Source organism: Neodiprion fabricii, chromosome 4 (genome assembly GCF_021155785.1).
Source record: "Neodiprion fabricii isolate iyNeoFabr1 chromosome 4, iyNeoFabr1.1, whole genome shotgun sequence".
In the NCBI taxonomy this organism is placed as follows: Eukaryota; Metazoa; Arthropoda; class Insecta; order Hymenoptera; family Diprionidae; genus Neodiprion; species Neodiprion fabricii.
This window is the reverse complement of record NC_060242.1, coordinates 36,350,935-36,376,145: the sequence shown is the minus strand read 5'-3', so window position 1 is coordinate 36,376,145 and position 25,211 is coordinate 36,350,935. Positions and strand designations below refer to the sequence as shown.

Below are 25,211 nucleotides of genomic sequence, written 5' to 3'. Positions count from 1 at the left end.
ACACCAGGTATTCAATACTCAACTACAGTATACTTTGAATCAAACATCCCATTTAGTCTCGTTTAATGAGCAAAATTAAGCAAATTTTCACGATCAATCAAGTCATTAAATTATCTTTGAATTATCAGAAATGCGTCAATTTCTCGATATAAAATGATGTAAATGTATCATTTTGTTTGCCTAATTTAAAAAATCTGATGATGTAAAATTATTACTGATTATTATTGCATAATAATTATAATTTCTGTTATCTTTCATATTTCATTCATATTTGAAAACTAATTAAGTTTTAGTTAATTATTCTATTCTGATAATCATTCATTTTGACCCTAGGTTGTCGGTCAGTGTTTAAACAGGGGAAATTGATCCTAACAATGCCTCGACTCCAATCCCAAAAATAAACAATTTAGTCGTTGTAGCCTGTGACGACAAGCACCCTCTTTCCTGCAGCCTCCCTTTACTTCCCTTTCCTACCCTTCTCCAACCAAGATCAATATTCCTAACCAAAGGGAGACGGAAAACCCCAACGTGATGTGGAAGGGGTGTGAATCAAAGCACTCTATAGCCAAAGCCTGTTGCTGCTAGCATACTTGAACCTGTCTTGGCTGAGAAACTTTTAACTGGGCAGATAATCTTGATTGAGTTTGAAAAAAGAGCGACAATAAAGACTAGTGATGTGTGGTGAGCTCATATCAAAAGATTATGGACAACCTGGGTAATTGGACTAACGGTGAGTTTGTAGCATATTAACATTGTTATTATTTTATTCTTACACTGACGAAATATAACATCTTTTATTTATCATTTAAGTATGTATGCCACTTTTAGAAAATCGAATAAGAAGCAAAGAATTAACAAGCAGAAGTGTGATAGCTCGCTGGAACCATAACTCTGGCTTGGCAAACTAGTTTATGAAAAAGCATAGTATTGTTCAATTTATCTCTTTGTGAGTTCAATATTTTACTATTTGCAACTCCTTACTGATTGGCATATATTTCATCAATGCTGCTAATCAAATTTAGACAAACATGAAATTAAAGTTATTCTAGTGGCTTAGCACGGTAAAATCAAAGTCAAATACTTCTATCCTATCGTCTCGCTGGAGGTACGTAAGAGAGTTCCATGATATGAAATTATGCAAGAATATCAATTTTCTGTAATCTATAAACTTGATATAAGAAGTAAGATTCGTGGCAGCATGTGAACTATTCATGTGAAACACGATCATCTCGATATTGTGAACAGGTATTATCAATGTGACAACACCAGTACCAGGGAGAAATAGCGTATCCAGTTTATCAAGTTCAGAACCAGTTGACAAGCTATTGATCATCGCACCTTCGTTGGTGGTGGTGAACCAGGATTTACGATGGATATTCTTATTACACACCTATGGTTTTGCGTGCCTCTTTTTTGTCCTCAGCTTCTACACATTTTTCTCCATACTAAATTTAAGGTATTATTACAATCAGTCGTTCGTTAATTGTAATTCCTTCTCAAATGTATAATTATTTTTGTAAATAGGGTGTAAAAATATTCGCGCAAGTTTACATAGAATGTATATCATCTCATATTTTTCAGATCTCTTATTTCAAGTCGCCCCTTTATGTCAACTATAAATGTATTCCTTTGCTTACTCGGTGCTTCGAGGTCTGGTTGTCTATTCATAGATCCATACAATCTTAAAGAGGTGAGTGATGATAAATATTAGAATACAAATGATTCAACAGAAAGTCATGAGAACATTTTTTTGGCACCCTAAACATTTAGGCTTAGCCAACGTACATACCTTATTTTCATAATAGAGGAAAACTTTAAAAAATCATTCTAGACCATGCCTCGAGTTATTGGCTCAATAATGTGGGACATCGGATTTCCATGTGTGACTTCTGCTTTTTGCCTGATACAACTGGCTTTTCTTCAACTAACACAGGTGATACATTCGTTCTACAGTATCTCAAAGAGCATAGTGCTTCAGCTGATAAAACTTATGCAATTACAGGAGACGCTGACTATTAAATATACAAACAGTCTTTGTCATTTGTCGTTAATGCAACAGCACAAGTTTATTGATAGAGATATATTAGTGGTACTGTTGACTTAATTGCCTTATGTTGCATGCTTATATCATCGAAGAACAGGATGTTTGAAACCGGTCCTTCAAATGTTCACGTAAATCCTTGTCAAGTAATTAAAAATATGCATACATATTAATTTTCAGCTCAAGTTTGGTCCTGAAAAGCTGCAGAAAGAATCTTGTCTAAGTCTAATAATTACGGCTCATTTCTCCTGCATTATAGCAAGCGATGGCGTCCTTGCCTTTCACAATCATTACATAGCCAAGTATGTGATTCAAACTATATTCCTTGTATGGAGTATTATGCTGTATTTGACTTTTTTGCATGCTGGCTACAAAGTCATGCATTTACTAAGAACTGTGCCAAATAGTATGCTAACGCGGGATAATTCTCACATGAATCAAAAAGGTTTGTTATCGAGCCAATTATTAGTAATATATAATCAAGCATAATGTCTTTTTTAACATTGATCTCAGTCGAATGTATGCAAAATAGCTATTTAGTAATCTTACATGTTATTGTAGGAATAATGCAGCTTGCTATGCTTGCGCCTTACAATAATTTAGCTACCTCTGTGGCCGCGGCGCTTGTACCAACTCTACTTGGGCCAAAGCTGCGAGCGTCTGACGATAATAATGTGCCTGGAAGTATAGCTAAAGATTCTGAGCATAATCAAAGCTTGAAAGGTAGTAGTAGCATTGCGCTAGAGGGACCGAGGACAGTGAATATTTAATCGATCCAAATAAATGTGATAACATATATTTTCAGCTCACCCGACAAACATAGCAACAAAGAACCTGGAATCTAATCGCAAAGATCCAATTGCTTCGTCAACCGCTTTGGGTATTCAGTTACCACCGTCAACGCAAGCTAATCAACCAATACCAGCGATATCTACCGTACCGGAAGTTTATGTCAGACCACCAACTCCAACACCGTCAACTGCCAATCTACCGATCATTACAGTTTCAAGCCCAAGCCGACGAAGTTCATTGGCAAGTAGGAGAGGGAGCGACATTTCTGGGTCATCTAGACGTAACTCTGAGTGCAGCGTTAGATTCATCAACGAAGAACAGACATCACCTTCTACAGAATCACGACGCAATTCGGAGTTCAACATTAAGCAGCCAACCAATTCAGAAAGACCACGGACACCGGAAAGTATATTACGGAGACATTCAGAAAATATTACACCTGCTAGTAGCACCAAAGACCTGAGAAGATGCTCAGATTTCACTCACGAAAAAAATCGCAGCTCCCAATTCGCAACCAAGTTGAGACGGAATAGTGACTTTGGTAACAGAACACCGAAAAGATTGCTTTTAACTGAAGAACAGAGACTGCCTAGCGTGCTGGATCATAGCCCTACAGGTAAAATTAATATTAAAGATTGACAGAAATGCTGAATTCAAGTACAAAGTAAAATTTCTTAAAACACAGGAAGAAGGCAGTTTTTGTGTATCGAAATTCATGCCTGTTAATTCTTATAATATTACAGGTTCGAGACGGAATTCGGACATAGGCAGTTTGATGACGACAACAAAATTAGACTCTCGTAGAAACTCAGAATTCTCCTGTCGAAGGAATTCCGAATTTTTCCAGATCAAGCCTTTGATAATAAATCGTCGGAGTAGTGACATAAGTATTAGAACACTGGATAAAAGTCCGACACACTATAATAGCATTGTCCCTGAAAATCCTGAGCTACAAGAAAAATCAGAATCCGATTCTGATCAACCAGATTGCAACGAGAAGGCGGCATTGATGAATAATAAACTGACACACAACAAATGCAATGAAAAGGATGAAATTACTAAGACGAGGAAAAAAAATTTGTCATGGAAAAATGACAAGTATAAAGACGATCCCGAAGAGATTACAGCAGAAAGCAGTTTACTGCCAGATAATGCAACAACGGAAGGCAGAATCACGGTAACGTAGAGATTTGAAGTTGACTTATTGTTGAATCCAGAAATAATTTAATAATATTGAGATCTCCGATAAACGAAATGAGATGTCTTTCAGGGGGCTGATTTTACACTTCACTCAATATTAAATCATATTGCATATGTAAATAGAGCTAAGTCTGATACACCGCTGCATATACCGGAGGCTGACACAGCAGCAGCACGAAAGTTACAGATACGAAAAGTCTTGAATGTTACCTACGCTACAGCAATTTTAGGAATAATTTTGTGCGTTGCAGATATTGGCAGGATATTTGGTCCTTACGGTAAGATTGAGAAATGTTAATGCTATTCTTTCAAGCTAATATAGACTTTTGCCAGCAAATTTTGAATGCGAGGTTAACCACTTGCATCTTTTGTACGATTAATATTTTTAGGACTTCTAGCAGAAACAGCTACGTTTGGCACAAGGCATAATCCAGCACAAATTCCACAGCCATGGCCCTGGCTACTATATCAAACCTTGTGCCGAGCACTGGAACTCATAATGGGATGCGCTATGGCGAGTATAACTAAACAGCCATCGGTAAGCCCACGTCATCAGTATCTGAATACCTATCCCAGCTATAGCTTACGCATGAAACAAAGAGAAAATCTTTACATATGAAGCAATACTCAATTTCATTCTGAAATAGACTGAAGAAAAAAGAGAAAGTATATCTCAACTGCCTGTAGATATTCAAAAACTCTCTAGGACTTTGAAAGTTGTTTACGCCGATAGGAAATTGTTATTTTTGTGGAAAGGTTGAAAAAAATACATTCATGTTGAAAAATAAATAACAAAATGTTGAATTCAAGCACTATTGCTACAGATAATCATTGCACGTAACAAAGTTCTTGAGGCTTTTACGAATTTCCGGTGGTAATTCTGACTTAAAATTCAAAAGATGAGTGGCATGAAATAACAGTAATTGCTGATATGACTATCTTCCAAATTGGTTCATTCGATTTCCTAAATTGTTGAAAAATATAAAGCACCCACTGAGTGAGACTGTACTTTTCCAACTTGACGATTCACAAAACAATATGATGTATGTAAAATGTTTATCAATATTTAAAAAAAAAAAGTTGAAACCATGGAAGATTGAAAAACTGAAAATAGCACTGAATAGCCAAATTATAGCAATAGTTACATGTGACGTTTTAAAACAGTGACTGTGTTCAACTGACAAAGATTAAAAATAAAAAAAGAAAAAAGAATATATCACTTCATACATAAAGTCTTTTTCAAGAAATCTATTTTGATCGATAGTTATATTTTTAACATTAGGTTTAGTTACGAAATATAAAACATATTTTTCCCGCAGTCGTAAGTGTGTATATTTTAATTTTTCTATGACCTTTTGGTGGTCCAAGGCGAAATGAAAAAAAAAAGGAAATTAATAAATGATAACAAATTTTTTCAATAATATTGCCATCGAGTTAACGGACATTCCAGAACTATTGCGGTTCACTTATATAATTCTGTTATAATTTTGTTACAGCCGCAATGGTAATAGACTGTATATAACCCAAAAGCTTTAACTTAGTTTAGTTACTGGTAGGGAGTAAGGGAGTAATATCATGTGACAAAATATCCTTTACACCTTAGGCAGTCCCTTTGAAAGTGCCCTATTCTTGAATGTTCAACAAAAATATTTAATACTAAAACTTGATGTTTAAGTGGTTAAAACTACAAATGAAACTTGTAACTGTGTTGTGATCCTATATGTGATATGCGTTTAAATGTCTACTATGAAAGGCCTCATTATGCCTGTGTAAGATTGTAAAATTTTAGTCATCTCCAATTTGTTGGTGTAAAAATTAGATCTAGATTTTATCTTCACCTTTGGAACGAAGAAATTCTAAAAGAAGTTCGAACAGATTGCATCTAAAGGAATTAACTCGATCCTTACAGATATTTTGATACCATCAAATAGTATGCTATAACGATGAATTTTTCTGTGGCTATTGGAGATGACAATTTTTTCAACCACAATTTTGTAATTATAATCTTACACGATTGTAAAAGATCTGGGTCTTTTTTGTAGGGTATAGACATAGTAAATTAGGTAAAAATATATGATCAATGTTTGATGTGCCAAATATTCGTGTTATCTATTTTAAATGTTTACGATAAATGAGTTTAGTATTGTAGAAGAAAACAAAAGCAGAAGAAAATTATTATCACAAAAATGTTACATTCAAGCTATTCCTATGAATAATTATTTATGTAAAATGATCGATGTGAGCTTCAAATTATTGATGAAAGTATATCATTCGGAGGGATTTGCACAATTTGAGGTAGCATGTAAATAAGTATTACTGTCAGTGGACAAACAATATCAGTATTTCAAGATCTCAAAGTTATTGATAATATTTTCTATTGCTGGAATTATTCAAGTTCAATAATAATAATACACGTATTAGGTAAAATCTCATAGTTATTTCGCTCTTACTTAATTTCTAATACAGCAATCAACAATGTAACAAAACATTGGCTTGACAACTTTACTGCTTATTGCAACGGAACAAATGTGAAATTGAACACAAAAAAAAGTATCAAAAATATAATCGTCAGTAGCTTCTTAGTAATAGTAAAATGTGCGTTGTTGATTACTGACATCAGGATCAAGGACTAGAGACCCTTCCTAATTAATATCATAACTTACAATTTCTAAATGAATCCATATGTAATGTAAATAGTAGAAAATTCAGCAGTATTCAATGATACAATAATGACTTTTCATTGCGCGTTTACAATAGCACGATTTCAAAGTATTTCACCAGATTATCATATCGAGTACATATCCCACTCAACCAACAAATTTCGAGGGCAAGGTATATTTTCATTGTAACATGTAATATATGCTTCCAAGTTACAGCAAAGTTTTATTGATTGTTCGTGATACTAATATCATAAATATTGACATTAAACTTAATTGCTTCAAAATAGGAAGCACACATGTATTTGACGTCACTGCTCCAAACGTTGAACTCCTTCTATTGCTGTCATTCGGCCAATTTGTTTTCAATACTGTGGTTACAAAGTGTGAATTGTAAAGTCAAGATGTAACGAAACATAATGGTAGCACAACTTAGAAATGGTAGAAGCTAGTTGGCTTACTATTTTCTTGCCAAATTTATCTCTGAGAATCAGTCAGATAAGTACAATATAGTTGATATAAACGAAATAAAATTTTACAAAATAATACCGTTGTATAATTTATTCCAGCAGCCCCAGCAATAGCCATTCTAATTTTGAGTGAGAGTTTCTAATTTCGTTATCCAATACTACTGTAAAAAAAAAAACCAATAAATACCAACGAAGAGGTAATACCACGTAATAATTGCCAATGTTTTTTGGAAGTTATTTGGCATACACACAGTATTTTTAGTCACTTTGCATTTCATAAAAGTAACACATTTCTTATTCATTAAATTCAAGTTTACATTGGTACTATTGAGGCATTCAAAGCAATTTCAAGAGTAACGATTCAACTGTGTTGGATTTTATGAAAAAGTTTTAAACCTAATTATTCATTATTTATGATACAAGTAATAAATGATATAGAGATTATTTTACACAAGTCATTCCAGAGCAAATAAGAAAATAAGTCTGTTTCAAGTACAATTTTTTTCATACGTTCTCTGATTTCATGCTGTCAAATTTCAAAAACTTACTGTACAAGAAGTAAATAAAACTCATCCAATGCAATATTCAAATAACGTTACGATTCCGAAATTGGTTGCTTAATTGCAGCTAATACCGCAGATACCCGATTTCTTAAGTAATGCAGAAGTACAGAGAAGAATTTTTAAGTCAATGTCTCCTTGGAATAATTTCATAGCACATACATTTGATACGTTCAAACTTTCAGTAAAGATTTGATAAAAATATTTTGAAAAAGTGTAATGCAAAATATACATCAGGACGCAATTATTGATACAACCGAAATTATTAATCATCAATGTATCATTCATTAATACTAATAAGGAGTGAAATTAATGTCTAAGAATTAGTCGTCTATTATATTTTTAAATTTTGCGACAACATAATTCCAGATCAAATAGCATGAAAGCCAACCTCGATAAACTGAATATTATATGTCAGAATTTAACATGTGCAATGAATCATACCTCCAACGCAAATTTAGCAAGCCAAGCATATTTTGTTATATACGCAGAAACTTTCAGAGAATTAGACTTAATTAATGTCCAGTCAAATGACTAACTAAAAGAATCATTGGAAATAATTAACATCATTGTTACAAATTCATTTCAATTACTGGACTGTAATTGTGTTACCAATTTGATTATTATCTATACTTCAAAAGTCTTAACTGCAACAGAATTCCATTTAAGTTCAAGTAATTTTAGAATTGGAATTCAGTTGCCTACCGACTATTATACATACCTATAAACTAAGTTACAGAACCCAACCGATCAACCCTGATAGTCAAAATAATCAATTTCAGGCTCAGGTGATTTTGAAGTCGCTGGTGCAGACTGGACCTTGGGACTTTTTTTAGTAGGCAGTGGTAATACTTCTACGTTCCTGTAATGCACAAGTTCAAATATTTGGTGTATGGACTTGAATTAGATAAAGAATCGTAGCATCTCAATATTAGGTTCGTTTGAGAGAATTTTCGTTATTTTACCTGAGAGAGCTTGAAGCTGTTGCAGAATTCAACATTGGTCCTGGTACTTTCCTCTGACCACTTTCTCGTTGTAGCATTTCAAGTAAACTTAAACTTGGTAACCAGCACTGAAGTTGAATGAATTACACATTACAAAATAGAATAGCTCTTGTGAAGTGGCAAAATATTACAGGTAGCGAATAATTAAGTATACCTTATCTTTCACAGCAGTAGCAACAATATTACGTTTGGGTTCTCGATCATACGCTTGACTTTCGCATCCAAAGTGTTCGCAATATTCGTGAACAAAATGACGTTTGTCACGGTTCATACTTTCGAACGAGTAGCTTCTAGATTTTTGTTTAGAAATCTTTGCCAGTTGAACCAGTTCAGTTAGTTTGTCATGTACCATCTGGCAAAAGACTGGATCTTTTTTACCCCACTGCTTCATAAACTCAGTGTATCTCGGCATTAATTTCCCACTTAGATCCGGATTGACTATTTGCAGTCCTAACGCCAATCTTCGATTTCTTTCAATCATCTTACACTCCTCGTTACACTCCAAAGTTTTTAACTGATTTTGCTTTCTTGCACCTTGTCCTAGAACGTCTTCCAAATCTACGGAATGTCCCAGCTGCATCTCGGCCATTTTACTAGCCAGAATTCCACTAGCTATTCTTTGAAACTCACGAGAATTCTCTGCGCAGGCTCGGCTCATAGTTCTGTGTCCACACTGACACGTCACCTTGAAAATAGGAGATATACAATTTTTTTAAATTAACTCAATGGGTGAACGAGCCATACGAATTTCTAAAATATAATCGCGAATGGTTTTTATTAATTATGCTAACCTTGACCATCTCTTTACATGGAATTTCAGGACATTTTCCTTCATGACATGGTGCTGAACAACTATGTCCGCACAATTCTCTTGCAGTTGTACATGGCTGAGCACATACTTGCCCCGGTTTTTCACACGGCCCAGGATGACAAATGGTTATACATTTGTGCCTCTTACATGAAAGAGGCTTATTACATGCTAACCCACATGAAACTTCGTTAACATGACAGGGAACTGCTTTTCGCAGTTCGTGTTTACCATAACACCATTTTTGCGTGAGTACTGTGCAAGGCGGACACGTTGGCTCACTATGACAATTATGCAGCACAGGGTGATCGCAGACATGCTGTCGTGAGCAAGGCCTGTCGCACGTTGGGCGTCTCGTCCCACATGGTACAGGAGGGTAGATTACAGCGGCTCCACACTCACAATAAAGTTCCTCAAAACTGCTTCGCCAGCAAGGCTGACATCTACCTAAGATTTTTAAATTTAACATTGTTAAATGTAGCAATTAGAATTTGACTAGAAAAAGTTTCAGGCACTTACCCTTGTGACAAGTCTGTTCGCATTTGTGTCTTCCGCAACTCAGAGAATGCGTACAAGGCAACGGGCAAATGTGTTCAATGTCGATGCAACACGTCTGGTTACATTTATGCCTTCCGCAAGAACGTTTCTTTATGCATCGCTTCTGGCATCGTGCATCATCTGCCTTGGTCGTCAATTCTTTACACGGGATCTCTTTGTCCATGTTGCCGCAACGACATTTCACTTTTGTTGTCAATTCGCACTCAGGGCATTCTCCCTGATGACAGTTGGATTTGCACATGTGAGGATTACCTGAGGAAAAAATTGAAATTATCATGTGCTATCAATTATTATATGTTCTTAAGAAATAATCCAAGATTTATAGTTAAGAAATGGCTTGTTTTCTGCATGTGAATATCATTGTCATTGACAATAGCATAACATAATACATAAATTATTTTCGAACACATATACGTAGAGACGAGAAAATTAATGTCAGGTGTAAAAGTATGCCAACTTACTAGGTTGCCCACACTTGAGACGCTTGCAGCACTTTTTTTCGCAAACTGGAATCTCGTCCAAACAGCTATTTCGTGGCTCAGTTAAAAGTGTTTGTCCGCAGCAACAATGAGATACAGCTTCTGGTCTGAGTACACATGGCTCGCAAAGCCCTGGGTGACATAAAGCTTTGCAGTTATGATTACCACACTCTAATAATTTGTTACAAATAGATTCGCAGCTGTAACTTGCTGCAACATCAGCAACACAAGCAACATCACGACAATTTTTCCCGCAGTAACATTCTGTGAACACATGAGATGAAGGTAATCAGTTCAAAACACTACATTGTTTAGCTTATTAAATTACCATAATTCCAATAACTAATTTCTATTTTATTCGTTGATACAAATACATAAATTACGAACCCTGATGGATGAGTTTTTCACAGTCTCCGCAATCTCCATGATGACATTTTCGCTCACAGGTATGTGTTATGCAGTTCAAAAGTTTCTCACAAGTTGCAGAGCAGACTAATGGTGTACCAGTACTACATTTTAAAGTTTGCGAAGTTCTGCCACAGCCGCAATGTTTTGTAACCATTGCAACACAAGGTGGACAAGGTCCAGGATGGCACAATAAATTACATTTGTGTACACAGTTTGATTTTGATCTGAGACGGCCACAAACATCGCCACACGAGTGAGCAACATCTCGTCGATTCCATTCTGGATTGTTAGTATTACCACAGAAGCAAAAGTAATCCTCTGGGATAGCTGCTGTCACATTTTGACAAGCGGGACAACGCCATCCATTTTCTGTATCAAAATAGCAAATTCATATATGTCAGAGATCATTGTGATAATTTCTAGACTGAATTTGTATCACTCATTGGAATAGTATTCTTTTCAGGAATTATGCATAGAAACGGAAACAATTTGGCTTTTGCAATTAAAAATCGTAGAGTAAATCATATGCAGCGAAGGGTTTGAAAGAAACGAAATGCTCATTCACAGCGAACGTAGTGTTTACTTACCAGCTTGTGAAGATTTTGCCCATTTTTTGGTGCACTTAAGGTGAAGCACATGATAGCAATTTGAACATGACCACACAGCATCTTGCTGCCTGACACGATCACAGCAAACTAAACATTCCAATTGTCCTCGGTTTAACTGTTCAGTGAGACGTTCTCTTTGACTGGCGTCATCATCTGTGCATAGAATGAAAAAAATGAGTGTAAGTAATTTCCAGTTATGACACACTGTAAAATAAATGTCATCCCAAAAGTAAGGGTGATTGATCTCTTACCTTTCTCCGATCTTTTGTTACTCAATCGCTTCATGTTACTTCCTCCTTTGACATCTTCGTCATTCTTGTATCGCCAATTTTCAATCTCTTTATCCCTGATACCTTTTGAATTATCCTTATCCTTAGGTTTATCCTTGTCTCTGCTCCGTTCCCCTCTTTCCTCTCTTTCATAATTATTTTTGTATCCATTGTAATCTGCATAGCTAGTTTTCTTCTCCCTGATCCCAGATTCATACTTATCACTGTATCTATCTCTTTTATCACGATACCGTTCTCCACGATCTTCATTAAAATATCTTCTAACACTCTTACCACCCGTTTGACTGTACTTCATCTCAGAATTGTGACTAGAATAATTTTGATCGCCGTAATACTTGGCTGCACCACCAGATTGTCGGGTATTATCATGTCTAGAGGTTTTATAGTGCTTATTAACAGTCCCCTCCACAGATTGAGTTCCGTCTTCTTCACCGTGATATGAACCGTTTTCAAAATTTTCTCGAACACTGGAATTACCTGTCCATTTTCTTCTATCGCTATCCTTATCGCTCGTATAATTAGAACTATTATCCGAATAATGTCTGGTGTTAGAATACCTATCATTTTGGAATCTGCGATTCTTCGGATTCTGATTCCTGACAGAATTCTTAAACAAATTGGTATTTTGATATTGAGCATCTTGAGTATCCCTCTGCTTATAACTATCGCCTTTTTTATTTGCATCATATTTCTTATCCTTCTTATCTCGCTTATTTCTAGTATCCACATGGTCAACTTTCGGCATGTTCGAATCGTGGAAGGTCAAATTTCCCGAATGCTGAGTTGAGGAATCATAATTTTCCAGCATAATTCTGCCATTATTTTCACTACTACTGGCAGACGAGTTTGTCCCACCTGTTTGCAGCGCCTTCAACGAGCTAGGTATAAACTCACCAGCCGTTGCATGCAGGTTTGAATTCTCAACGACACTGGGATCAATCGTTTGCTGAGGGACAAGCGGTAATTTACCGTGGTAATTCTTTTTCTTAAGTTTGTCATTCGGGTTCCCACTTTTGCATTTGAATGGCGGAAGATTAAGCTGCGATCTATTGTTCTCAAAGAAAGGCTGTGGCCTTGCATACTGAGTACCACCAGCCATTTGCGGATCCTGATAGGCATTGGCTAAGTGCTGTTGACCCAGGTTCGAGATACTCGGCTGCACGTTGGAGCCATTCTCAGGATAATAGCTCCAGTTGCGCGCCACGTTCCCCTGGTCCGAATACCGATGAAAATTTGGGTCCTCAGGCCCATAATAAGACCCATCCCAGCTTGCCATGGCGATGCCGCAATGGCAAAGGGACTTCCCCGGGTTCTGACTCCACCAGAGGGTGGCTTGCCTCCAACGACTTTCTGGAAATGAGTTGAAGGATTGCAAACTTCAAGAGTGGGGCAATATGGTGCAATGATCTGGTTATAAGCTGATCTCAAACGAACTAACCAAACTCCATAGTTTAACCAATATCTTTTAACGGAGTAAATTTACGCACATACCTGATAAAATGCGTCGTCGACTTGTGCGCGGGTTAGTTAAGGGTGTTTGGGGTATTTCAATCCGACGACTAGCGCAGCGTTGCGAATATTGATAAGGAAAGTAAGGTGGAATATTTTTACTTATTTCTTACCAGCGTTAAATCAAAATTAAAAGTAGGCAAACGCTCCGTGCGAATCACTTGAGAACGTGGCGTTCAGACGAACTAAAATCACGTAACAAATGGAGGCGCAGCGTTACAATAATATGCGAACGGAAGCTTTGGTAAATAAACATATTACAATTCATTATTGTTCTTGTCGTAAATTTAGACCTATTTATCATACATGTTTAATTATCCTCACTTGGAATACCCTCGACCTGGATTTACATGATTAAATAATCCCTACTTGAGAGTATTTTTTTTCTCAGCTGTACGCACAACCCACAGCCATCGATATTTGCGCGAAAAATTAAAACTGTCAAAAAGGACATTGCGCCAACGATAATTATACTCATCGTGTATCTCACGAATGAAAATCTCGGTTATTTCGTAACGATTTTGCGTCGCATTGACTTCAATTTCAAATTCACATCACGTACTTTGTCTCAATGTTTTGTCAACAATTTACCCGGCCTGCGTAACCTCGAATTTACCCTTCTCGCAAAGTTCAAAATTCAATTTTCCTTCAATGAGTAGAGTCGATAGCCAGCTATTTCTTGGTAAAAAATCAGTAATTGATTTTTAATTCATAGATACGATAATTTCTGATTTGATTGTATAATCCAAAGTAATACACATTTTAATTCCCACTGATAATTCATTATACAAATCTGGGAAATCAAGAAACATGCTATTCAACATAAACATTGTCATAAATTTAATATTTTTCAGGTGTAGTAATTTTAGAAAATCATTTCGATGGATGAAACTACCAGAACCATGTCAGGTATGTCGTCTGAGGATCGAGTGCAGTCCGTGACAAGTACATCTCAAAACCTCGTGAGCAGTAACAGCGCAGAGTCAAGTTCGCCACGAGGTACGGACCAAGCTAGTCGCCAGAACAACTTGCAGAGGATTCAGCAACGCAAACATCAAGTTTTTAATTGGCCCCAGTTAAAAAAGCTATTGAAACTGGCAAATTACAGCTCATGCCAAGCCGACGAGTGCAAATGCAACGGATGGAAGAACGCTCAACCATTGACTAAGTCTCCAAAGAATGACATGCAGCAACCAGCTGCTAACTTTTCCGATCCATGTCGAAGCTGCACCCATGTACTTGAAAAGCATATCACACATCTGCAATCCCAAAGCGATGACGAAATTAACAAACTACTCGGCATGGTCATCGATGTTGATAACATTTTCATGGGAATGCACAGGGAGGAGGATCCGGATACAAAAAAAGTCTATTACTATTTATTTAAACTTTTGCGAAAATGTATCCTGTCTATGACTAAACCGACAATAGAGGGACCTCTGGGTCAGCCGCCTTTTGAGAGGCCTAGCATAGCCAAGGCTATAACTAATTTTGTGCTCTACAAATTTGGCCATTTATCCCAACGCGAATGGCAAGCGATGTACGATTTAGCCAAGATGTTTTTGCACTGTTTAAATCATTGGAATTTCGAGACTCCGAGCGCTAGAAGAACTGCTGGTAACGCCGAAGAAGCACCCGCATATAAAATAAACTACACACGCTGGCTTGTCTTTTGTCATGTACCAGCTTTCTGCGATTCTTTACCACATTACGATACTACACTCGTATTTGGAAGAACTTTACTTCAAGCTGTATTCAAATCAGTGTGCAGACAACTCATGGACAAATGTCATAGCGAACGAGACAGAATGTCACCTGAAAAGAGAGTTCTAGTCCTGACGCACTTTCCTAAGTATGTGTAACGTTTTTCCTTAAATCTTAGATTTATAACAGAAACTTTCGATTGTACTAATTCCAAATGTATATTCCAAATCACTACATGCCACATTTTCTGATCCACAGGTTTTTATCTATGCTAGAAGTAGAAATATACTCTGATGGCTCTCCTATATGGGATCCAGAGTTCAAACAAGTACCGCCATCACATTTACAAGCTGCCTTAGAATCAAAGGGGAATCACTCACGACGGCCTGGTGAATTCGAGAAAATCAGTGTAGCACACAATGACAAAGACAATTATACGACAATAAATATAAGCCCAGGGCTAAAAAAACTTCCTGAAAAACGATCTCACTCAGAGGGAAGGCCTGATTTGAAAAGGCGTAAAAATGAAGAAGCTTTCGAAGACTTGCCGGAAGAAACTGTAGCAGAAATTGTAGCGACGATAAATGATCCTAACTACATGTGTGGACCTGACGCAGTCTTCCCACCAAATGTGCCGAGAGACGAAACTGCAAAAATTGAGGAAAGTCGAAAGATTATAGAGTTCCATGTCATTGGAAACAGCCTGACACAACCAGTATCGAAGCAAACTATGCTCTGGTTGATAGGATTGCACAACGTTTTCAGTCACCAACTACCCAGAATGCCAAAAGAATATATATCTCAACTAGTCTTCGATCCGTGAGTAATTCTTATCTCTTTTACAAAACTTTCAAGTTTCATTCTTACTTCTGGTTCTCTTTTAATATCTTTAAACAGAAAACATAAAACTTTGGCGCTTATCAAAGATGGTAGGCCTATTGGTGGAATTTGTTTCCGAATGTTTGCAACCCAAGGATTTACGGAAATCGTATTTTGCGCTGTGACAAGTCAAGAGCAAGTCAAAGGATATGGTACACACTTGATGAACATGCTCAAGGATTATCATATAAAAAACAATATACTGCACTTTTTAACGTTTGCTGATGAATTTGCGATCGGGTACTTCAAGAAGCAGGGTTTTAGCAAGGACATAAAAATGTCTAGACCCATGTACCAAGGGTATATCAAAGACTACGAAGGTGCTACTCTGATGCACTGTGAACTTAACGCTAAAATTGTGTACACAGAATTCACTGCAGTTATAAGAAAACAGAAAGAAATAATCAAAAAATTGATATATCAAAGGCAACAAGAAATACAAAAGGTGCATCCTGGCCTGACCTGCTTCAAAGAGGGTGTGCGAGGAATTCCTGTAGAATCTATCCCAGGAATACGGGAAACTGGATGGAAAAGTTATGCTCAAACAAGAACGAGAGGCGTCGCGAAAGGAACGCAGGGACCAGAGCCAATGGAGGCTTGTTTGGATGTGACAGATTCATTATACAACGCCTTAAAAAGTGTTTTGAATACTGTGAAAAATAATAGCACTGCATGGCCGTTCCTAAAGCCTGTTGATAAAAATGATGTCCCTGATTATTATGATCACATCAAATATCCAATGGGTAAATATGTTACATATGCATCGATTATTGTAATAAAGATAATGATGATTAATGATTTTGTCATATTTTCAGACTTAAAAACTATGAGCGACCGTCTTAAGGCCAGATATTATGTAACTCGGCGATTGTTTATAGCTGATATGACACGAATATTTACAAATTGTCGATTGTACAACAGCCCGGATACGGAATATTATAGATGTGCCAATGCGTTGGAAAAATATTTTCAAACAAGAATGAAGGAAATAGGTCTTTGGGATAAATAATGATGACTTCATCAAGTTTAGAGTGATTGTTCCCCATCTATTCTACAGCATCGTATTAATTATGCAGTGCAAACTCATTGATATTCACCTAATTGATGGCTGAGTACTGATTTTATGACGCGTTGTGCTTTATGCACTAAACGCTTTTATTATTTATTATGCTAAACTATGAGTTACCCGATGTATGCTATTGCGTACTATGATACTTAGGAGAAAATCGTTTTCAAATGAATACGGTTTCGAAAATCTGCGTTAATTAATTTGTCAATGACTTGTGTAGGTAAATATTTCGGGTTTCAAAAGGATGTAAAACATATGTTTAATCTGAGTTGTTCTTAAAGCTAGGGGCCTCACAAAGTAAAGAACTACGAAAATGTGATTCCACAATTTGCCGTCTGTATATATTATCATAAATTGGAGAATAATTTGAATTAAGATTAGCTACTGATTAGTTCAATTTCGATTTAAGCAATGTTGGTCAGGTGCTGCAAGTGAATAATCAATGGATATACATACTTATGTATATGTAGTATACATACAATATATGTTTAAATAAAGATAACTAACTTTTGTAAATATATTTCTATCGATTAAATGACAATTTGGAAATTCCTTAAAAGACACATTTATGGCAGGAGAAAGAAATTCATGTAATCAGTCCCAGGAATTTTCGTATGAATCGATGTACAACTCAGGTTTTGAATACTATTGCCGAAAAAATTGACTGAGTAAAACATTCAAGAATTTACTTGGGTACGGTATTTTCAACCATTGCATTGAAGTTCAACTACATTGCTTCATGGTCTAATTAATGTAACTAGCCAAATAGGTAATTAATTAATGTAATGCAGTGATTATAATAATGCCTCTCTTCATGGTCAGTCTCTGGAACACTGCTTTTCTCAAGTTCACGATAGCAGTCATGATATGTTGCTTGAATAAAACTTTCCTACTGCTCGTGATTCATTCATTATTTAGACGAAATAAACGAATTTCCTTTATTATTATCGCAAATTTGTATTCGAGTAATAGATATGAAAAGAAAGTCAAATTATTCTATTGTGGTCAGCAATGGGTTCCAATTACTTTGAGAAAGTTTCTTATCTCTTTCTGGTAGGAAGATTTATAATACTCTTGCATTTTTTGCGTTTCTGAAACAGATTCTGAACAGATGTTACAAGTCTTGGATATTTTTTTTTTCCAGTATTCGAAAAAAAATTTTATAACTTTCTACAAAAAACTGAAAACTAGTTCTGGAGTTTCAAAAAGTTTATGCAGAAAAATTGTCAGATCACTTTGTGCAAATATGCAGGTTTTCGCGTATCTATAACATAAATCGAACCGGATGTTTGAAGAAGATATATAATGCGGACGTATCTTCCTGGCACCGGGGAATACCCAACTTAATTTTATACTTTTATAACAATAGTGATTTTTCGAGACAATAGTATCGTGTTTTATCAACAAAGCTCATGCTGTTATCATTGTTTCACAGAAATGGGAAACTCTGCCACGCAACCGATGAAACTGAGTTCTATCTACATACTTATCATATTTTAACAAGCACATATGTCACAGAAATAGCAATTATCAGCATTGTCAAATGACGTTAGTCACTAAATTAGTACTGATATGACTTCTGATATAATTATAGCAGGTAGAACAGTTAACGAGATGGTTGGAGGGCGTCAGATGTTATCATGAACTTGAAATCAGAAAGAACTTTACATACCAGAATTTATGAAACGTAATCGTATTTAGTAACTCAGTATTGAAACTGACACCAATTGTTCTCCTTGAAATTTCACCTCCTTCATAAGCTGACAATAGCAATAAGTCTACCAGATTCAAGGTCATTATCGCGAATAGTCATCAATCAGCTTGCCCATCTTCTACATGTGGTGCAATATCTGTAAACAGTGAATGAAAACAGAATAAAGAATTTTTTTCAGTTTAGTACAGATTGATATGATCAATTTGTAGAAGATAATGATAAATGGATGAAAAATAATAGCAATAACTTTGTTACATTGAAACGCTTTATCTTAAATATGTGAAGTGAATCCGATAAATTTCTCTTTACACCCAGTAGGTGAAGCAGGGAAAGAAAATATTCTGCATGCTCTGGTTGCTTCAGGCACTGTGCGTTCAATCAGTGCGATATGGTAAAGTGCAATTAACTAATTGGTGCATATACTATTTTGTACTTTTTTAAAGATAGTCGTTGGGATCCCTATCAATTTTGTGTCACATCTACTATTGCATCATTACGAAAATATGGTAGTAAGACAGTCAAATTTAATAGTGTTTATAATTATTTTCTAGTTGTACAGCAGCTTCAGCAACGATAATTCATTTTTTCAAATAATTCATCAATCAACTGCAACTTAACTTACAGCTTTTGACTACTAAGCAATTTTTCAAATAACAATCATACAATTGTACACCAGTTGCAGTGGACAAAACAGAAATGAATCTTTTTACACAATTTAATTCGCGCTTATGGAAAATAATTGTTCGTCACATAAGTATGCTGAAAATGATGATCCTGATATTTGGAGCATACAAGAATCAAGAGACAGGATGAGACCTGATTACAGCAACAGCATTTGAGCAGGAGAAGGGAGATCGTATAAAACTCCTTTCTCAACTGCAATTCCGCACTCTACGAGAGACTAACATACCACAAGGATCGTGTACTGTCTAGTCAGTTGGTTTCATTAGTCCCAAACAAACGCGATGTAAGTTGAGAAGTATATGTTTTTTGACTTTTTAACTGACATTCCCAGAGTCTCACTAAAACGTTATCTATATATTCTAGTGTTTTAAAATGTGTGACGACGATGTGGCTGCACTTGTTGTTGACAATGGATCGGGCATGTGCAAAGCAGGATTCGCCGGAGATGATGCTCCAAGGGCTGTTTTTCCATCGATCGTTGGAAAACCCCGATACCAGGTAACAGTGGTCTGCCAATACTTCACAGTAGTATTCAAATTCAAATAGTCTACATCATATCAAATGATTCGACTGTAATGTTGCACATTTTTGTCTATTCATGAACAACTATTACAATATTTCCAGGGTATAATGGTCGGTATGGGACAAAAAGATAGTTACGTCGGAGATGAGGCTCAAAGTAAGAGAGGGGTACTCACAGTAAGATATCCTATCGAACATGGTATTGTTACAAATTGGGATGATATGGAAAAAATTTGGCATCATACATTCTACAACGAACTCAGAATCGCCCCGGAAGAACATCCTGTACTTCTCACAGAAGCCCCATTAAATCCGAAAACAAATCGCGAAAAAATGACACAGATCATGTTCGAAACTTTCAACTCACCAGCCATGTACGTCGCTATCCAAGCTGTCCTATCTCTGTACGCGTCAGGAAGGACCACAGGCATAGTGTTGGATAGCGGAGATGGTGTATCGCATACGGTCCCTATTTACGAGGGTAAGAAGAAGTGTTTAGTCATAGTTACATAAACCAAATTACAATTTCAACATTTTTTTTAATGTCATTGTAATTCTTAACTTTCTAAATCAGCATGTACAGTAATTTAAAATTATCTTCTATAACGTTTAGATTCTATTATAAGATGTAATCCAATGTGATCGTTGCCATTATAAAAGGAAGGTAGTATCAAGAGCAATAATAGTTGGTGTAGCGCCATTGGCTTAGAGTTATAATGTCGATTACGAGTAATGCTAGTTTTTACATCTTAATATTAGTTTGTGTCGATATAAATGTTGCAATGAATAACTTGCGTTGTAATACAGGATATGCTCTGCCACATGCAATTTTACGTTTGGACTTGGCTGGGCGCGATCTAACCGATTATCTGATGAAAATTTTGACCGAAAGAGGATATTCCTTTACAACAACTGCTGAGAGGGAAATCGTGAGGGATATTAAGGAGAAACTTTGCTACATAGCTCTAGACTTTCAGCAGGAAATGGCAACAGCTGCTGGATCCAGTGCTTTAGAAAAAAGTTACGAACTGCCCGACGGACAGGTAAGATAACGCCAGTATGGAAACTACTGAAATAGAACACTGTTTTGGAACTCTATTTTCCAGGTCATAACAATCGGTAACGAACGTTTCCGTTGCCCGGAAGCAATGTTCCAACCAAGTTTCTTAGGGATGGAGGCATGTGGTATTCATGAAACTACGTATAATTCCATTATGAAATGTGACGTTGATATTCGTAAAGATCTCTATGCCAATTCTGTACTGTCTGGTGGCACAACAATGTATCCTGGAATCGCGGACAGAATGCAGAAGGAGATCACTGCTCTGGCTCCGTCGACTATGAAAATAAAGATAATTGCACCACCAGAAAGAAAGTATTCGGTATGGATCGGAGGATCTATTCTTGCAAGCTTGAGTACCTTCCAACAAATGTGGATATCTAAACAGGAATATGATGAATCAGGTGCATCTATTGTACATCGAAAATGTTTTTAAGGCTCAATTCTTCTTGTTTCGTTATCAATTGTACAGTGAAGTTAGCAATGTGTACCTAATAAAAATGTATATTATGTAAGAAAACCCAATTTCGAATGCAGCAGCGAACGACATTCTTGTATGAAAAATTCAATTGTTTATCCTGTTGCACATTGTTAATATCACTTTTTACTTGTGAAGAGGAAATATTTTCTTCATTAACGTAAGAAAACCTTGATTATCTTAACAAGGATTAGTTTTCGCAATTTTTATGTTAATCGACCGTTTGATTTATAACATCAGTAAAGTTTAATCTACTACAGGGAATCAAAAATTTGCTGCAATATTTTTTATTACTGAAATTTACACACCATATATTGTTACACGTCAACACCTCAGGTTATTATATTTATTGATTTTGATTTCATACAGCATATGAAAATTTGAACCAATAAACAATATGATAAAAAAAATAAAAATTTTATAAATTTATGCACAAGACCTGAATAATTTTTTTTTATGTATGGTTTTACTCTTTCATCATAGTTTACTCTATTTACATAACGTATAGATTGTATTTTATATTGAAACTAAATTAAAACTTGTTTTCTGATTAGTACATTATCATACTAACATAATTAACCACATCAGATAATCTGTATAGATTTTTTTAGATGTCAAGTTGTATGCTACGAATTTAACCCCCTCCCTTTAGTCAGGTCATGTTTTCTGTAGAACAGTAATGACCGATTTATTTGAGAATATTAAATAATTATATAGTCGAAATACTGATTCCAGTTTTTGTATGTTTTGACTGCACGTCTTGATTATTGTTATAGTCATATAAGTTATGATTTTTGGTAGTTCAATGGTCCATTGTCCAATTGTCCTGTTAATCCAGTGTGAAAATTATAATCAGTTACATTAACACAGTTTGAGTCATTTAAACTTAGTTTGAGCCCAGCATTTGGATTTTTAACAATAAAAATTGCAAATCTTATTACTTGGGAAAAAAGTGCTTTAAAAGAATATGAGAGGTAAGACTTACAAGATAAAATTTGAACATGAATATTTCAGTTTTGTCGTCTTTGACTGACATTGCCAGAGGTAACAGTTGCAATCCCTCCTCATGATGTATCACTTTGAAATATTCTAATTATTGAAGACAACAAAAACAAACAACGTTATTAGAACTTGTATCATCCAATCTTATCACGTGTAAGAATATGGAATTATTGTTAAAAAATCCTCTGTAATGTTGATTTCATGATACTGGTTTATGATTTGGATGACTGTCGTTGTTTGCAGTAACTGGGAATTGAGTTTCATCATGAGAAATTATTATAAACATTACGTCTTAAAAGAATTTAAAAGGTGCGATAAATATTAAATTTTGTATTTTAATTAGTTACGACCATTTCTAACCACTAATCATTACATTATTTTCTCACGTGTATAGTATGCTAATACTATATAGTTTCATTTGTATCTTTTATACATGTGTTTCAAGTTAAAAAAAAAAAAAAATGATACTGTTATAATTGATGAAGCCAAATTTGTCTAAAATGTACCGAATGAATCAAAGAGCTTAAAACAAATGATATGTTTTTTTTATACAACAATAAAAGTAATAATTTACAAAGTTTTACAGAAAAGTTACATTCAAATATGAACATCAGTTTATCAAATTTTTGCGACGTACGTCAAGATATTACAAATAAATGGATAAATGTTAGGTACCTAAATCAAGTTGTAAAATTAAATGATCTTAGTCGTGCGTTGAGTTACACACATCGATGAGTGGCAGGTGGGCGTGATTGTAAATGAAGAAAATTGTAGAAAATTGAATCGATAACAGTAGTTTATCGATTTAGTACATTGCGTTCATTAAAAATAAAGAGTAAAAACATCTTTGGTGCCCTATTTAACACTGCAGGAATAACGCACTTCAGAGTTAAAAACAAATCATTAAGAAGACGTCGCTACAGCTATGTTTTAAAATAGTAATTAGATTAAAAACAAGTTTAGCCTGTCGCTGTGCCAGCTTATCTTCTAGAAGATTTTCTTCTACCCGTAGATCGTTTGGTGCGTCGATTCTTCGACCTCGCTGTATGTAGCCATGGTAAAGAGAATTCACTGCAATTCAAACAGTAAATGAACTTTAACAAGATAGTATATGCTTTAGGCCTGTTTTTTTGTTTTTCCACAGATTAACTTTCAGTCTGACTCTAGATGAATGATTAAAGTTAAGTCATACAATCTAGGATCACTGCTGTTACTATATTTGAAATCAAAACTATTTCTAGCACTACAAGGAAACTTACGTTGGGGTAAAGGTGGGAATGGGCACACCAAACGCAGTAACTGGCAGTCGTGAGTCAACTTGAAGTCCCTGAATTTGCTCTGGTTCTGGCCACAATGTGCTTACTGCCTCTTCTGCCGGTTGCGTTGGGCATGGTCCGGTGTGGTTCGTATTATAACATGTTGCCTGATGATTTTGACGTTCTTGTCTTTGTTTTAGCTTCTCGATATGCCGTTGTTCCCTGCGAATCAAAATTGAATGTTTAAAAAAAAAAACTTGCCATTCGTATATAAAGTCAAATTATTCTATTGTGGTCAGCAATGGGTTCCAATTACTTTGAGAAAGTTTCTTATCTCTTTCTGGTAGGAAGATTTATAATACTCTTGCATTTTTTGCGTTTCTGAAACAGATTCTGAACAGATGTTACAAGTCTTGGATATTTTTTTTTTCCAGTATTCGAAAAAAAATTTTATAACTTTCTACAAAAAACTGAAAACTAGTTCTGGAGTTTCAAAAAGTTTATGCAGAAAAATTGTCAGATCACTTTGTGCAAATATGCAGGTTTTCGCGTATCTATAACATGAATCGTACCGGATGTTTGAAGAAGATATATAATGCGGACGTATCTTCCTGGCACCGGGGAATACCCAACTTAATTTTATACTTTTATAACAATAGTGATTTTCCGAGACAATAGTATCGTGTTTTATCAACAAAGCTCATGCTGTTATCATTGTTTCACGGAAATGGGAAACTCTGCCACGCAACCGATGAAACTGAGTTCTATCTACATACTTACCATATTTTAACAAGCACATATGTCACAGAAATAGCAATTATCAGCATTGTCAAATGACGTTAGTCACTAAATTAGTACTGATATGACTTCTGATATAATTATAGCAGGTAGAACAGTTAACGAGATGGTTGGAGGCGTCAGATGTTATCATGAACTTGAAATCAGAAAGAACTTTACATACCAGAATTTATGAAACGTAATCGTATTTAGTAACTCAGTATTGAAACTGACACCAATTGTTCTCCTTGAAATTTCACCTCCTTCATAAGCTGACAACAGCAATAAGTCTACCAGATTCAAGGTCATTATCACGAATAGCCATCAATCAGCTTGCCCACCTTCTACATGTGGTGCAATATCTGTAAACAGTGAATGAAAACAGAATAAAGAATTTTTTTCAGTTTAGTACAGATTGATACGATCAATTTGTAGAAGATAATGATAAATGGATGAAAAATAATAGCAATAACTTTGTTACATTGAAACGCTTTATCTCAAATATGTGAAGTGAATCCGATAAATTTCTCTTTACACCCAGTAGGTGAAGCAGGGAAAGAAAATATTCTGCATACTCTGGTTGCTTCAGGCACTGTGCGTTCAATCAGTGCGATATGGTAAAGTGCAATTAACTAATTGGTGCATATACTATTTTGTACTTTTTTAAAGATAGTCGTTGGGA

At 35.6% G+C, this 25,211-nt stretch overlaps 4 protein-coding genes and 1 long non-coding RNA gene across 12 annotated transcripts; 3 read left to right on the top strand and 2 right to left on the bottom strand.

Annotated features, from left to right (window-relative positions):
- Positions 1–445: 445 nt before the first annotated feature.
- LOC124181239 lies at positions 446–5,197 on the top strand. 7 transcript variants are annotated; one of them, XM_046567597.1, is made up of 10 exons: positions 447–730; positions 1,246–1,456; positions 1,582–1,690; positions 1,832–1,933; positions 2,222–2,486; positions 2,603–2,764; positions 2,847–3,449; positions 3,577–4,010; positions 4,104–4,311; positions 4,432–5,197. In XM_046567597.1, exons 1-10 carry the CDS (start codon positions 703–705, stop codon positions 4,650–4,652), a joined length of 2,343 nt encoding a protein of 780 aa, XP_046423553.1. In that variant the 5' UTR covers positions 447–702; the 3' UTR covers positions 4,653–5,197. The 7 variants fall into 7 exon arrangements, with proteins under 7 accessions (XP_046423557.1, XP_046423553.1, XP_046423558.1 ...); XM_046567596.1 differs by having other exon boundaries at positions 448–730; positions 4,423–5,197; XM_046567599.1 differs by lacking the exon at positions 447–730 and adding an exon at positions 882–946 and having other exon boundaries at positions 4,423–5,197.
- Positions 5,198–6,896: 1,699 nt separating this feature from the next.
- Positions 6,897–13,513, bottom strand: LOC124181237 (protein shuttle craft). 2 transcript variants are annotated; one of them, XM_046567593.1, is made up of 11 exons: positions 13,367–13,513; positions 11,837–13,225; positions 11,565–11,738; positions 10,957–11,346; positions 10,552–10,833; positions 10,052–10,342; positions 9,516–9,979; positions 8,879–9,409; positions 8,686–8,792; positions 8,442–8,582; positions 6,897–7,321 (listed from the first exon to the last, which is right to left on the bottom strand). In XM_046567593.1, the coding sequence occupies exons 2-10, from the start codon at positions 13,149–13,151 to the stop codon at positions 8,471–8,473; spliced, it is 3,666 nt and encodes a 1,221-aa protein (XP_046423549.1). In that variant the 5' UTR covers positions 13,152–13,225; positions 13,367–13,513; the 3' UTR covers positions 6,897–7,321; positions 8,442–8,470. The 2 variants fall into 2 exon arrangements, with proteins under 2 accessions (XP_046423549.1, XP_046423550.1); XM_046567594.1 differs by having other exon boundaries at positions 6,897–7,061; positions 13,367–13,512.
- Positions 13,514–13,533: 20 nt separating this feature from the next.
- LOC124181238 (histone acetyltransferase KAT2A) lies at positions 13,534–18,124 on the top strand. Its single transcript, XM_046567595.1, has 5 exons — positions 13,534–13,628; positions 14,239–15,236; positions 15,347–15,907; positions 15,986–16,710; positions 16,783–18,124. The coding sequence occupies exons 2-5, from the start codon at positions 14,266–14,268 to the stop codon at positions 16,974–16,976; spliced, it is 2,451 nt and encodes an 816-aa protein (XP_046423551.1). The 5' UTR covers positions 13,534–13,628; positions 14,239–14,265; the 3' UTR covers positions 16,977–18,124.
- A 1,095-nt stretch (positions 18,125–19,219) lies between these two features.
- LOC124181242 (actin-5C-like) lies at positions 19,220–21,878 on the top strand. The gene is made up of 5 exons (XM_046567604.1): positions 19,220–19,717; positions 19,798–19,932; positions 20,059–20,437; positions 20,764–20,999; positions 21,063–21,878. Exons 2-5 carry the CDS (start codon positions 19,807–19,809, stop codon positions 21,450–21,452), a joined length of 1,131 nt encoding a protein of 376 aa, XP_046423560.1. The 5' UTR covers positions 19,220–19,717; positions 19,798–19,806; the 3' UTR covers positions 21,453–21,878.
- A 1,396-nt stretch (positions 21,879–23,274) lies between these two features.
- Positions 23,275–23,970, bottom strand: LOC124181245. Its single transcript, XR_006870423.1, has 2 exons — positions 23,756–23,970; positions 23,275–23,567 (listed from the first exon to the last, which is right to left on the bottom strand). It is a non-coding gene; the product is annotated as an uncharacterized LOC124181245 (long non-coding RNA).
- Between the last annotated feature and the right edge of the window lie 1,241 nt (positions 23,971–25,211).

Coding starts and splice junctions, on each gene's coding strand:
- LOC124181239 (XM_046567596.1), top strand. CDS start 703: ATGGACAACCTGGGTAATTGGACTAACG. Junction 4,011..4,103: donor CAACGGAAGGCAGAATCACG/GTAACGTAGAGA, acceptor GATGTCTTTCAG/GGGGCTGATTTTACACTTCA. Junction 4,312..4,422: donor CAGGATATTTGGTCCTTACG/GTAAGATTGAGA, acceptor TAATATTTTTAG/GACTTCTAGCAGAAACAGCT.
- LOC124181237 (XM_046567593.1), bottom strand. CDS start 13,151: ATGGCAAGCTGGGATGGGTCTTATTATGGGCCTGAGGACCCAAATTTT. Junction 11,347..11,564: donor GGCAAAATCTTCACAAGCTG/GTAAGTAAACAC, acceptor ATTTTGATACAG/AAAATGGATGGCGTTGTCCC. Junction 8,793..8,878: donor CTACTGCTGTGAAAGATAAG/GTATACTTAATT, acceptor ATTCAACTTCAG/TGCTGGTTACCAAGTTTAAG.
- LOC124181238 (XM_046567595.1), top strand. CDS start 14,266: ATGGATGAAACTACCAGAACCATGTCAGGTATGTCGTCTGAGGATCGA. Junction 15,237..15,346: donor GTCCTGACGCACTTTCCTAA/GTATGTGTAACG, acceptor TCTGATCCACAG/GTTTTTATCTATGCTAGAAG. Junction 15,908..15,985: donor TCTCAACTAGTCTTCGATCC/GTGAGTAATTCT, acceptor ATCTTTAAACAG/AAAACATAAAACTTTGGCGC.
- LOC124181242 (XM_046567604.1), top strand. CDS start 19,807: ATGTGTGACGACGATGTGGCTGCACTTGTTGTTGACAATGGATCGGGC. Junction 19,933..20,058: donor TTGGAAAACCCCGATACCAG/GTAACAGTGGTC, acceptor CAATATTTCCAG/GGTATAATGGTCGGTATGGG. Junction 20,438..20,763: donor TACGGTCCCTATTTACGAGG/GTAAGAAGAAGT, acceptor GTTGTAATACAG/GATATGCTCTGCCACATGCA.